General features: G+C 48.1%; 1 protein-coding gene across 2 annotated transcripts in view; it reads left to right on the top strand.

Annotated features, from left to right (window-relative positions):
• ASCC1 (activating signal cointegrator 1 complex subunit 1) overlaps positions 1 to 14,106 on the top strand; it is a 36,798-nt gene that overhangs the window by 14,109 nt on the left and 8,583 nt on the right. For both annotated transcript variants that reach the window (XM_065638936.1, XM_065638935.1), the window contains exons 7-9: positions 1,046 to 1,165; positions 4,793 to 4,917; positions 6,768 to 6,847. In XM_065638936.1, coding sequence (XP_065495008.1) covers positions 1,046 to 1,165; positions 4,793 to 4,917; positions 6,768 to 6,847 — 325 coding nt within the window. The remainder of the gene's footprint in view (positions 1 to 1,045; positions 1,166 to 4,792; positions 4,918 to 6,767; positions 6,848 to 14,106) is intronic.

Here is a 14,106-nt window from a genome sequence, read left to right as displayed (position 1 = left end):
GACCCTTTTTAGAATACGTGGCCTTAAGCGCTCGATGTGATGTGCATGACAGTCCACTTGTGCTGTTTTCCTCCCAGTGAACACACTGGAGGGGGAAATCACACTGTCCTTAATTCCACCTGGAAAGCTTTGCTGAGAATCTCAAAGGCGGTCTCTCGAGCAAGGTTAGAGGAAAGTCACGCTCACATTGTTCACTTGTGTTTGTGACTTCTGCCTGTACGTTCCACGAGGCCTCGATGTTAAATGAGACAGCGGCATTTACGGCCTCTCTGTGATGTTCTGGTGGTAAAGGCAAGGAAGCGGCGTGTTTGGGAGCAGACACACTTCGCAGCATGTTTGCAGGTGTGGGAGTGCATATTATACCCCGCACACGTTTTCTGTTTCGCCATCCTGCAAGAGTAGCTGGAGCAGATTTTCAAACAGCTCTATTTACTTCCAGCACTAGTAAGTGGATGTTGAAATGTACTTAAAGCAGCATTCTGTATTGAGTACTTTTCCCCGCAAAAATGAACAAGCTGGAGATTTTGTGTCATGATTGCTTTCTTCCCAGGGAAGGCAGGAGCTTCTCTGGAATGAGAACTTGTGCCATTTCATTGCCGATGGGTTTTGTGGAATGTAAATGGAGACCTCCACATTGAGATGGCCTGCGAACACTGACAGGTTGACTTAATGTGTGTCTAAAACACTGAACGTGTGAATTTAAATGTTTTTACAGGATTTCTTAGATGATGAGACAATAGCAGCTGTAGACTTTTGAGATTTAGAATTAGGGGCCTTTTTTGTGTTTGGGTTTTTTCAGTGCAAACAACTTGAAAGGTAAGGGAGAGAGAAGAACTCAGTGGAGTTCACAGCCCCATGCAGTCTATATAACATGTAAGCCCTGCTTAACCTCAAATTTGTGTTAGTCTATAGTAAAAAACGTATTTTATATAATTCCCCTAGTTCAATCAAATATTTAGTGTGTGCATGAGGAGTACTACGCGTTGTATTTCAAAAGCAGGTCTGACGTTTTGCTTTTTAACATAACGAGTTTCTTGCGCTTTAGCCAAATTGCTGGAGGCAAGCCCCTGACCGTGGAGGTGGCAGGAGTGGAATACATGAACGATGACCCTGCCGTGATGGACGTCCTTTACGCCAAAGTCCGCATGAAGGATGACTCGGACAGGTGAGTTCCCCGCGCTCCTTTCTTTCCTTCCTCCTCGACGTGCCGCGGCAGCAGTAGCGGTGCGCCAGAAAAACCCTCTGCTGTCTGACGCTGGTGGGAACCGCTGGCAGTCCTCGGGCCAGCAGTCAGGAAGATAAAGTCATTCTTGCTTCTTAAACCGGTTAAGGCAGTGATGTGTTTGCTCTTTAAATCAGTCACTGGTGGTGCGGCTGAAAGATGTCATTTGTTTCTCTAGCAGTCTGTCAGATTGAATAATGGTGTCACGGCTGGTGTGGTGATAAGATGGCCAAGGAGATACTCCTGAGATGGCTTAGAAGGCAGGACAACTTGGCCTCTGCTGTCTAGTTCCCAACCTGCAATCCAGATTAATCTGGACAGCCTGGCATATTCTGCAGCACTTAATTCTTCTTCAAACCCAGTTACACCAGAAGATCCTCAGGAAAGCATGACTTGCTTGCAGAGTTGGTTTTTGTGTCCGTAAGCAGCCTGGAAACAGCGCTGGGTGTGACATATCCGTCTTCTGAGCTGCTGGTGTGGGATTTGAAGCCTGGTTTGTGTCAGTGTGTGCGTGTGTGCCGTTCACCACTGTGGCCAATGGCTTTAGCTCTACAAGCAGCGAACGTGGCAGTGTCTGGACAACCTTCCTCCATTTCGTTTTGACAAGTACATCACCAGTGGCAGCACCACCTTTTCTCTTGATGCTTTCTGGAAGACTGGAGAAATGTAAGAGCTGTTGTACTCCGTGCTGCTGGTTGTGAGATGGGTGCTGAACTGGGTAGGGGAGCAGCATTCTCTTTTTCTGGCAGTGCTGCCTTTTTGTGTCTGCTCCCATTGCTAGAGGACAGCAGGAGGTAGCAGGGGAGCATGGAGCAGTGCAGGTGGAGGAAGGAGGCTGCGAGCAGGGAAGAAAGGACACGTTCTGGCATCTCCTTTCCCCGAGGGCTGAGAAGACAAGGGGGGCCCCCTGCTTAAAGCAGCACTTTGGAGGCTGTGTTGAAGTAAGAGATCGGAAATGGGATAAGGAAATGGGTGGGAAAATGAAAATGTTAGAATTGCTGGGAGGCAAGAGGAACTGAAATCTTTTCCTCTTCTCAGCTTTTCCACTTTGAAGTCTGTCCTGCCCTGAAAGAGGCGAGATTAAAAAAAATGGGGTGGGTAGAGAACCAAGACAAACTAGAGATTAGCCAGGAGACAGAAGAGCAGCACAGGGAGAAAAGAGGCAGAAGCACTCAGAAAGACGAGACGGAGGCAGACACTGGATGACCCAAATGCCCTTCAGTGGGTTTGCTGTAGAAAGTGTCTGGACCGTCAAATGTGAGAGCTGAGGTATGGGCTTCTTTTCTCCTGAGTCACCAAGCTCTGGGTCATCTCCGAGGTGCAGTGCTTGCAAGTCCGCTTGCATCTGAAAATAAGTCTGTGACCCGAGGACCTGATAGAGAAATCCTGTACAGTGTAAGTAGAGCTGAAAGTGGACAGTCCATTAGCTGAGGTTTTGGCCAAACTCAGATCTTGTGCTTTGCGTGGCACCTGGAGGCTGCCAGACTTCTTTTCCACAACGCCTTTTTTCTTTTTGCATAGCAGCATGCTCAGAGAGGGCCAAGAAATTATCCTTGGCCCAGGCCAGTCCTGTCTTCACCCGTGAATTAATTCATCTGGCACTTCTCCCCTAATATAGTTCTTTTAAGTGTTAGCAGGCATTCAGAAGACATTTAGTTTTGCAGAGAGGAAAGAAGATACTTTTGCGTTGATGGAGAGCAGTGAAAGCTTCTTTTGCTTCCTTTGAGATTCCAGCAGACACAGTGTTGGACAAATGGTGATTCCTCCAGAAAACTGCTTCGTTTTCTGGTCTGCTAGATGGATCATTGCTAAGCCGCTCACTAAGCAGCTCCCTGCACCTCTTGCCTGCTAAAACCTGCTGTGCTTTGCTCAGGGAAATGGGGAAAGCAGGTAGGAAGCAGAGTTTCTCAGCTGCAAGGCCAACACTAGAGGAGAGCAGCAGCCATGTGGTTCACTGTGCTAGATCAGACTGCTGCAGCCCACGTTTCAGAGAGGTGTGTGCCTTCCTGTCTCATGCAAGACGTCTTGCTAGCTCTGTGGAGTTCCTGGCATGGCTGAGGGGTGGAGTTCCTTCCTGATCTTTGGATGATCTTGATCAGCTTAAGCTATAAAGCAGGAGATTTGATTTACCCTGACTTAGCTTGCATAACTGCAGACAGAATTAGAGGTTGGCAAGCCCTGCTGCACATATAATGGCTCAGACTGAGGGAGGGATCATGCTCTGATACCTCCCACATGGCAAATAATTTCCGTTATAATTCATTCTAATTTGTTTTATTTCCTTGATTAACTTTATAACGTAATAAAGCACCATTTTCACTTGAGCTATTCTCTGTTAATTTGTTTTAGTATTGTCTGTAATGATATTCATTTAATCTTTGCCATTGCTAATTTTAAAAATCACTGATGTAAAGCCAGAAAGCGGTAGAAAACCACGACAATCGGTAGCTTGGGAGTCTTGAAATTGTCACACGGAGGCTGGCAGCCCGTGAGGAGCAGTACAGAAGCAGCGATGGGGTAGGAGCTGGCATCTGGAGCGTGGCAGTCCCGGGCTCTGGGAACCAGCCTCGGAGAGGCCCTGCTCTGCCTCTCCTGCTGTAGCAGAAATGCCAAAGTGGTGTGACCTGGTGGAGCAGAGAGCTGCCTGACACCTTTGACATGGTGAGGGAAGCCCAGATTTGTCTGCATAGATCAATACGCTCTTGCCTTGTTTTCGGAGGTTGGAAGCTCTTGTTCTACTGCATCCCTGCTGCTTTTGGTAAGGCTGGGGCACTGCAGGAATTTTGTGTGGGACAACAGCAGCCTGGAAGTTCCTTCAGCTCTTTAGACGTAGGATACGAGAGCGTGCTGCTCCGATCTCCTGCCTGCTCCTGCTGCCTGTCCTAGGACGAGTCTGCCCACAGATCCTGGCAGCCACGGCTGCTTTCATCCCCGACTGAGGCCAGACAAGAAGGTGGCAATAATTCCTTTGATTCTGCTTGCTCACGAGCTCCGAAGCTGGACCACTCACCAGGGTATGCTCTCGAGGTTGGTGCCCTCTGTCACCATGTTCTGGGCACTCCCAGAATTAATCCCAGTGACTGGGGTGCTTATTTGGGACAGAGAAGGTCCGAGCTCCAGCCCGTTGCACTGTACAGATCACAGTCCCTGAGCAGAGCAGGTCCTCCAGGAATTGAGATGCTTAAGCACCCCTGGGGCTCTGCAGATTTTAGCATTCATAAGGAGAGTCACATTGTGTTTCCTGGCAGTAGAAAGATGCATCCTTCAAGTCCCAACAACATCTGTCACTGCGAACAAGCTCTCAGCTATGCTAAATCTGCCCTTCTTCATGGAGTTTTTGCAGCAGAAGTGATCGCCAAGGAGGCTTTGCAAAACAGCCAGAACTTTTTGCATTCGAACTGAATTTTCATGGCTGCGTTCACTTTTCATCAGAGACTCCCTTTCTCCGTGTCTGTGCAGAGACTTCATTTCACACACGCTGCCCTCCGTGGCTGAAAAGCAAAAAGCTGATGATGCAGGGATTTCTCCTTGGTTTACACTGCTCTATTCCTTCTCTTTTTGCCTTTGCAGGTTGCAAATGATTGCTGATCAACTGGTGGAAAGGTTTGTAGCCTCCGGCCTGATGCTTAAAGAATGGGATAGGGTGAAATTGCATGCTACAGTCATGAACACTCTCTTCAGGAAAGATCCAAGTGGTGCGTATACCTCATCCTTACTAATAAATGCATTTAAAGTAGTACCTCTGAACAGGAAATGCTTTTGTTGGCTTTTGTGTTTCTTTTTTCAAATTTTGCGATTTTTATTAATCTCAAAAATTCCTACAAGGTTGTATGGGGCTATCACTAAATAAAACCTAGAAGAAAATGAAAAAGCAGTCCGCAGAGCTAGAGAAGGCAGGCATGCTTTGAGCACTTTCTGGATCTTTTCTAAGATTCATTGTCACAGCTTCAGAAACACTATTGCCCAGCAGCACTCACAAAATCTGGGCCAGAGAGGAATGAATTCAAGTACCATGTGAGGTCTTGGGCTCTCTGTGCCCCAGCATTAAACCGAAATTCAGTAACAGCTCGATGTATTGTGCTGACCTTTAAACAAGATGAAAACTTGATCTTCTTTGGTCAAGTTAAAGATTGTCCATTGTTTTAGGAACATGGTTCTGGTGTCTTTCTCATTAAATCGGATTCAGATAGCTATGAGGCTGAATATGAGCTATTACGGAGTGCGTAGTGTCTGCTGTCGCTGCCAAAAGATCAGCTGCTCTAGCGGTCTGTAGCATCGTTCTTATCGTGTTGCTTTAGAAAGCAGCCTCAGGTGCACTGCGTTTAGGGAGGGGCAGTATATTACAGCCTTGTTCTTCGTGTGCAAACATGCATTTGCTCTGCCACTGATACTCTGCAAGCCTTGGCAGCATCGAACTAAAGCTTTTTGTAGCTTCCTCTGGCGTAGCGGCCTCTGTGTGATGCTGGTAGGTTATGTCGAGTATTCTCCAGTTACCCAGAGTCTCTCGTCTGGACAGTGATCACGGCAGATGGTTTGTGTTACAGTTTTCTGGGCACCCAGCAGCAGACTTTGGGGATGGCTGCTACTGAAGTCAGAGAAGTATATTCAGATGGTAGAAACCCTGAAAAGATGGGGCTTAGTTCTCTCACGCCCTGAAAATCGGTGAAAACGTAAGCCCAAAGTGCTGATGTGGCGTCCCGTGAGGAGAGGCACATGGGCAGCTGTGTCCAGCTTTATGAGTCTGGATTCTGCACAACCCTATGAGGCATGTGAGGCATTCAGACACAATGGTGAGAGCATTACACAGCCATAAAAGTCGCTTTATATTCAATACAGGATTTGAATGGCCTGCCAGATGTGAGTGGGACTTCATAGTTAATACTGGAGATGCAAAAGAAATATTGAATGTATTCACTGAGGGAGGCAGAGGTCCTGTGGAAAGCCCAGATCATGTTCTTAGGGATTATATAAAAATCCAGACATGCTCTGGGGAAGTGGATCTAAGATGTAGGCATTTGGCAGTTGCTATAGGCCTAGGCTGCTATTCTTAATGTCTGTGTGCGTGGTTGCATGCCCACCCCGCAGAAGCATACGCACCGCACGTATGTGCTTCCCGGAGCAGGCAGCAGAGGTTTCTATAGGTGCTGGCGCTGTGCTCGCTTGCTCCGGCTGGTATTTGGTGCTGTTCCAGGCGATGCAAGTGCTCACAGTGCTGACTCTCACCCTGGCAGGATGTGGGATTAAAATGAGCCAGAGAGAAGCAGATGTGTTGCGCTGAGCCATCAACCCTACAGAATCACCCTAGCAGTAGGGTCTTTTCTCCAGGTAACATAGGTCATCCCAACAGAAGCAATAATTCCTGTGTATTCAGCCTTGTTCTCTTTAAAACCAAAGTGGAAGTGGGTTTTTTTTGCACTAAGAACTGGGCAAAGATGGCTTATTAGCTGGCAGCTGACTTTTGGGAGGGAGAGAGTGGGGGGTGAAGTACGGCACACACAGTTCTCCCATCTGAAGCTCATTCCGGTGGTGGCTTTTCTTGTTACAGCTGACGAGCGAAACAATACAATGACTGGTAAATCATCTTTCAAGGAACGGGAGTCGTTTAATGGCCGAAATATCCTCAAGGTCAGTATGAAACAATTAGGGAAATGGAGCCAGCTGTGGATATTGCATAGCCAGAAGAGGTTGAAACACCTCTTCAAGGCTGCTTTTGTCTTAGGCTTATGGGATCTCCTGGAGGGGGGGAAAATCTGTTTAGAAAATAAACAATCCAGATCACTTGTAATTGGGAGCATTACAGCATTAAACAGAGTGTTCTTAAAGCTGGTGAGGCTCAGATCAGGAGTATGTAGCACGAATGTTAAGTGGGTGTTCATGTTGTCATTTACTTTGCTCGTGTTTTACCCTGGAGACTCAGGCTCGTGTGGATTCGCAGCCCACCAGAAAGGAGTACTTTGTTGCTCTTGTTCTACTCACTCGTATATATTTATGAAACTAAACCAACTGCCATTTCACTTACTCTTCTTTTTTTTTTTTTTTTTAATCTCTTTTGTTGATTTGCATGGTTTTGCTCCAGAAAAATAGCAGACAGCGGTGAGGAGTCCCACCAGCCGGGATCTGAGGGCTTTGGCAGTGATCAGAGGGTAGGAAGCAAGATCTCCCAGCCCGTGGAGGTGGATGAGGCTCAAAGAGGAGCATCCTGCAGCCTCCCAGGCTTTGCCAATGGGGGTTGAGGCTGCAGGCAGCCTCTCCTGCTCATCCAGATGGCAATGTCAGACTGATGCTGTGATGCCAGGCCCCTGCCAGTGTCCAGAGAGAAAAGACCAGCACGGGGAAGTAGAAATGGAAAACAACACTGGGTTGTAAGCAAATTAGCAGTCCTCATTGTGTGAGGGGATTTGTTGCAGGCAGCTATGATAAGGGGGAGCTGGGACAACGCATGAATACATTTGGAACCTGATAAGAGATATTCTGGCAACTGAGACATGAGAGAGGGTACAGGGCTGGGTGGGAGGTGGACAGCCCAGAAGGATGTTAGGACACCAGAGGAGGGAAAGGGTGCATTTTATTTGTGCTTACAGTTTTGCTGTATAATGTATGAGGCACTGGATGCATGGGGATGTGAAGGCAGGGAGTGGAACTGATTGATCTCCCCTGTGCAGAGGACAAACAAAGGGACAAAATTAGGTTAAGCTCTCATTGTCCTCAAACAGTCTGTGCAAGTGCAGTGTCGTGACTCAGCATCGCCACATGTTGAGTGTTCAGTGTGAGACTGCAGTCTTGCAAACTGAAGCAGAAAAGCCACAGATGTGGTCCCTTTCTTAATGTGATCCGGGAGTTTTCGTCAGCTCCTGGCTCCAGAAAAGAAAGGTATATGTCAGGAGGCCTCAGTGCCTGCAGGGATTCAGCCTGCGTTTCCCTTTACCCTTTGCTCCTTTCTCCTGCATCTGTTAAACTTGCCCTTCAGACTTGAGAGAGATGTAAAATCAAACTGTCGGTTTTCGTTAATACTCTTCATCCAAACCTATTTACGATTGGGAAGGCATTAACGACGCTCCCTCTACTGGTCACACCATTTGTGGACCGCACTGCGGGGTCTGAGGATCTGCGGGTCTGCTGGTGTGCGGTGCTGAGAAATGCAGCTGCCCTCCCTCAGATGGCTGCTGCTTATTCTTGCTGCCCTCTGAAATGTGAGCTGATGATTTTTTTTTTTTTTTTTTTTTAAAGCTCCTAATTGATTTTGTACCAATGTAGCCAAAAGAGCTGCTAGCTGTTTGGACTGTTGATAATTACTTCAAAAGCGTGTCTTGCTGCAAGAAATGTCATCCTTCTCCCCCACCTCCACTACATTTCCTAACCTGCTTGCTTCGTATTTCCCTTTGGTCTCCCACATGCCTGCAGCAGAGCGCCCGTTGGCATTAATTAATTACGTGAGTCATAAATAGCTCCGGGCTTCTTACCAGAGGAGCCCAGCCACTGATGCATTGTAGCATGACCTTGCAAGGATGCGCCGGTTCCCTCCCAACCCCCTTTTATATACATTATTTATCTTGTGCTCGGGGAAGCTGCCCTCTCGCCAAGTGGCTTCATTAACTTGTGCAATAGGATCTAAACGACGGGTTGTTAATGAACATGGCCGCAGTTAGGCAGGCTGGCTTGCGGGTGCCGTCCCAGGTAGGTAGAGCGACGTGCCGTGCCCGTGTTCCCATGCGATAGCTGTGCTGGGTGGCAGCGGTCCACCTGGAGAGCCAACAAAGCACAGCTAGGATGGCATCGTGTCGGAAGACTCGGATTTTGTCACCGTGGTTCCTGTTGTGCAGCTAAGACTGGTGCTGTTGGGCCAAAAGCTTTGGCTGGCAGAGGGCAGGACCTGAGCGACTGGAGCACGATGAGAGTCTCGCCTTGGTTCTGCTGTTCCTGTCTGGGGCTCCCTGTGGTCAGAGCTGGTGTGCGTGTGTGTGCAGATGCGCTGGCAGCACATGTTTGCTGATCGCATGCCGGCGTTACCCCAGGCTCCAGCTGGTATTTTGCTTTCAGCAGAACTAATCGGAGTTTTATTTAATAATCCTTTGTTCTACCCGTTGTGCAGAGTTAAACATACACTCCTATTTGTGCTAATAAATGGTTGTGCAGGCCGGTACCTTCCCACACTGCTCAGAAAATAGATCCTGTAGGATGAGTTGCATTCAGGGGTTTAAATTACTTCTGTCTTGAAGAATATCCATGAAAAAGACTTCATGGCCTAGCTAGTGCTGAAAACACGAGGGATTGTATGCCGAAAGAGCTGAGTGATTCGTGTCTGCCATGAAAACGCGAAGTGCTTTAGCTTTGTGCTTGTCTAGTCTAGTCCCAAGAAGCTGGGGATTCTTTGTGCGCCACTTCATATGGAGCAATATGTATTTCTTCTGGGGTGGCTAGTGGCTAGCTCATCAGCTCCTTTGAACATCCGAGTCACGCACCGAAATCTTGCTCCGCTCACAAACAAAGCGGATCACCTCTTGGAGAGCGGATTCACAGCTGAAAGGCGGCAGCAGCAGCTCCTTCCCTGTGAGAGCAGGGTCAGGCTGGGTGGGCAGCGGGGCCTCGGGGAGATGCCGGTTTGGCAGCCCCTCTGCCGTGGCTGCGTGCCCTGCGCCGCAGCTGGCCAAGCGGCACAGCCCTGGCACCGAGGCGGCTGGGGCAGCTGCCGGCATCTCCGGAGACGAGGCTGGGCTGCCTCCGGGCTTTTATTTATTTTGCATAGTGAAAAAACTAAGGCTGGGGTGAATAAATAAAAATGCAAAGAAATGCAAAGGTACCACCTGGCTAAAATTTTCTATTATACTTTCAAAGGAAAGGAAGAAAACCACCTTGATTCTCACTGCGTTAAAACGGAATGATTTTTTGACTTGAGGTCTAGTGAATAAGAGTGGCCTTCGCCACATTCAAACAAGAGGGAAGCAAATTTCCAGTGCAGAAAAAGATGAACCCCGCCGCTTAGCACAGATCTGTGATTAACAGCTTACAAGATTAAATATTGAGGGAACAGCTACTGAGGTACCACAGCGGAAAGCTGCGCATCTTATGTCTTAGGGCATCAGGGGAGACTTTAAGCAGGGATGCAGGACAGGGAACTGGATCAGCCGAGGCAGTGACACACGCTGCCGTGCCCTGCTCCGGGCTGCAGAACTGCTCTGCGAGGGCTTCTAGGGCAGACTAGGTGAAATTCGATGAGACCCCTTCTCTTTTGAAGCCTGCATACAGGGTATTAAATGATGGCACTGTATCTGCTTTCACTTAGAGCGAGGACAAAGTGCATTTACTGACCAATATACCAGGGCTGGGGAGGAGCTGATCATAGCAAACAGATCTGGCAGCGTTCTCAGTTATCATTTTTATCTTGCTGGGTGAGAATAGTGCAGCGGCTGCGGTGTGCAGTAGTTCAGTTGAAGATATTTGGTGCAGTGCTGCATAGAGAAATACAATCAAAAATAGAAATCTTGTCCTGAATAACCCCCCCCAGCCCCTCAAAATACCCCAAACCCACCAAATGCTAAACAAATTAACATCTGCCCCTGTGTAGAGCCACCGTTCTCAGCTCCACTTGCAGATGAAGAGTGTTTCTCGTGTTCTGCAGCCTTTGGCACCCAGGCCTTTTCTGTGTAACTTTCATTAGTGAATTTAAGGAGACGGAGTCTTTTCCTGGTGTGTTTTTAAGCTGAGGTGAAATCAAAGGGCCAAAGAACTGGCATTAGGTGAGGATCAAGACTGCCCAGTGTTTGGAAAGGGTAAGAACATCTTGTTTTCCTCAGTGAGGTGATAAATATATATATCCTGAGTAGGACCATCAGTTGGAACAAGTACCTATCAGAAGGTGGCTGCTTGGAAAGTTTAGAGTTAAAAATACCAAACAAAAATCCAGTAGTTTGAGAGCAGGCTGAATAAGAGATTGTGATGCAACATCACTGTATCAGAAATAAGCCAGTGCTTTCCTCGCCTTGGTTTTACGGAGGAATCAAAAGCAGAAATGAAAGGCTGTAACGCTTCTTTGCAAAGGAGAGGATTTTTGCCTTCAGTTCTGATCCTGCCATTATCGAGGGATACTGCAGCGGTCGAGGGGGCTCAGCAGTGTGCAATTAGAGCAACAGTGGGATGGGAGGATGTGACAGTTGAGCAGATGAGACTGGAGATCAACGTTTGTATGATCTTGGGGGAGAAAAGGAGATTAAATAAGGGTTGCCATGAAAATGCCTTCCTACAAATGATATTCTTCAGAAAAAAAAAAAAGTGCTTATTCACGCTATTTGCATTCGGTGAAATGGGAATCTGAAGTGGCATTTGAAAAATCAGACTAGATAACAGAGAGAAGATATCTTTGTTGGAGTGTTTGGGCCTTGGAGCAGAGCGACGGGGCGGCGTTGGAAGTGTTGAGAGAAGGCTGAAGAGAACGCAGCGCGGGAGGTGCAGGCGGGTTGTGTGTGTGACAGAGATCCCTTTGGTGACCCTGCCTTAAAGGGGAGAAACCTCTTTTTTCGCAGAGGTGCTCAGCACCTCTCTGACTAATTCTATCAGGAGCTGTGAGCGCTGGAAGAGGGAGGAGGGTTATAAAATGTCTGAATCCTTTTGCTCCTTCCAGGCAGGGCTGCCTGCACCACCGCAGTCCCCTCCAGTCCAGTCCCCTCCAGCTCAGCTGTTTTGGAGGTGCCGTGGGTGCCTTTGGAGGTGCTGTGGGTGCCTCTGCCTCCCACCCAATGTGCATCCCGCCTCCTCATTTCCCCGAGCCTGCTGTTCTGCCACCAGTCAGCCACGGCAGCATCACCTCTTTGATCTTAAGAGGACAATTTTTCTTGGCAGAGCTGGCAGGGGTTGATTTACAGCGGCATCTTAATAGAAGACCCAGCACATTAAGTGCAGAAAGAAAAAAAGAACACATTGATTAGCAAAAGTAGGCAGATCATACCAAAGGTGCCGTGACCCTTCTGCCGGATATTTCCCAGGTCTGTCTGAATTAATTTACTGGCTCTGTGGCTGGGCTCCTCTTCTTAGTGGTTTGGTGAGCATAGCGAGTAAGTCACATTGATGGGAGCTCCTTGTCCTGGTGTTCCCAGGTGCGGCTCGAGCCTCCTGGCATCTCTGCAGCAAAGCTGAAGCCCAGGTCTTAAAAGGTGTAGCTGCCTTTGCTGGAATAGGCAGCACAAAGAGCCACAGGGATGAGGCTTCTTTGGAGAAATGCAGTGCTTGATTATTAATCTCCTTAAACAAGTTGTCCTGTAAATCCCTCGTGTTGGGGGTGTAGCAGGGTCTGGGAAGTTAGCAGAGCCTTCAGTGTGACGGAGGGGTTTTTTTTATTCTTGTCTGAAAGATGTGCAAAAATCTGGTAACCTCCAAATGTCCCACTTGTATTTGTTTCTTAGTTTGCAGAATGCCTTTCACCATAGCAACTAGGGTTTGATTTCCTCAAGCGCATGAATTTTCATGGATTTGTGGCAGGGGGGAACGGACCCAAAACCCTGAGCTAAAGAAAAGGTTTTGCAGCATGGAAGTGGCAGGAACATCTCTAGGTTTGGCTTATGAAGGAGGGGAGACCCTGGAGGGAGAGGATCTCAGCTAAACAAAGGCTCACATCTGACCCCAAATGGTTTTATTTGTAAGAAATCAGGCCTGACAGATTAATTTAGGCTATTGCTGAATGTCACCCTCCCCAGTGCTGCATCACCCTCTGGCAGCTGAGGTGGCTTTGCTCCAGTTTCACGAAGAGCTGAGGTTTTGTGTGGCAGCAGCCAGAGGAGAAGGATCGGCTGCTTCCATGTCGGCAGAGCTCGGCTGGAAACCTCGCGCCCTTTGCACCCGCGGAGGTCAGGAGGGTGTTGTGTTCGATACGAAGCGTGCTCCTCTTACGTCTGCAGATAAAACCCAGCTGGAGGTAGGCAGGAAAATTGCACGTGGTAGCAGGAGAGAACAGAGCGCCGAATGATCTTGAGAAGCTGGGCAGAAAAATTTGGGCTGCTGTGAACAAGGGCAGGTCCAGGAGGGAGCAGTGGCATCGGTGCAGGATGGAGAAATGCCTTGATACCAGCCCCATGGAGCAGGGTTTGGGTTATGGGGTTTGCTCCAGAGCGCGAGCCAGCCAAGTGGGTCTGTGGAAATAAAAGAAAAAGGCAAATGCCTGTGAAGTAAACCTCAGGCTACACTAAGCACTCAGCCCGTAGCTGAAGTATTTGTCTAGTTTGGGGCACCGGGAGTGGGTGCAAAGAGCCCCAAAGGCAACAATAAGATAATCGGAAGGCTAGAAAATGTCTACGAGCTGAGGCTGAAAGACTTAGAGTAGTTTCGAGGCTAATAAAGGGAAGGAGGGGGACAACACATAGGAAAAACTCTTTAAGTATGTTAAAGCTTTTGCCAGCAGTGGATGCTCTGTCCTCCATGCTCTGATAGTAGGGTGAGAAATAATGGGCTTAAATTGCAGCACGAGATTAGGTGTTAGGAAAATGTTTGTAATGGGAAGGATAATGAAGCGCTGCTCTAGAGGAGCTGGAGAAATTGGGGGCCCAGCTGTTTTGAGGGAGCAGAGATGTTAGTCCAGGATCTGCCACCAAAGAGCTCCTCCCGCCTTGGAGGAGAGGACAGTGGAGCCGATGACCTCTTTTAGTCCTTCCTTCGGCCTGCTGTTTTATGATTACTAGGTGAAAAGCACCCGCAAGATGGCATTAGTGAACATACCAAAAGCTTCTTGGCATTTACATGGCGTTTGTTTTGTCTCAGTAAAATAAAAATACGAAAAAGAAACCTCCTATTGTATACACCTAGGATCTTTCTCCCCAAACTCCACACGTGCTTCTTGCTCTTATATTGCTAGTACTTTTCCAGATGTAAATGGTTATATTGGTTTTGCTTTCTGAGCAACG

This window comes from Caloenas nicobarica, chromosome 7 (assembly GCF_036013445.1).
Source record: "Caloenas nicobarica isolate bCalNic1 chromosome 7, bCalNic1.hap1, whole genome shotgun sequence".
NCBI lineage: Eukaryota > Metazoa > Chordata > Aves > Columbiformes > Columbidae > Caloenas > Caloenas nicobarica.
The sequence above is the reverse complement of the archived record's forward strand: the minus strand, read 5'-3'. Positions and strand labels throughout refer to the sequence as shown.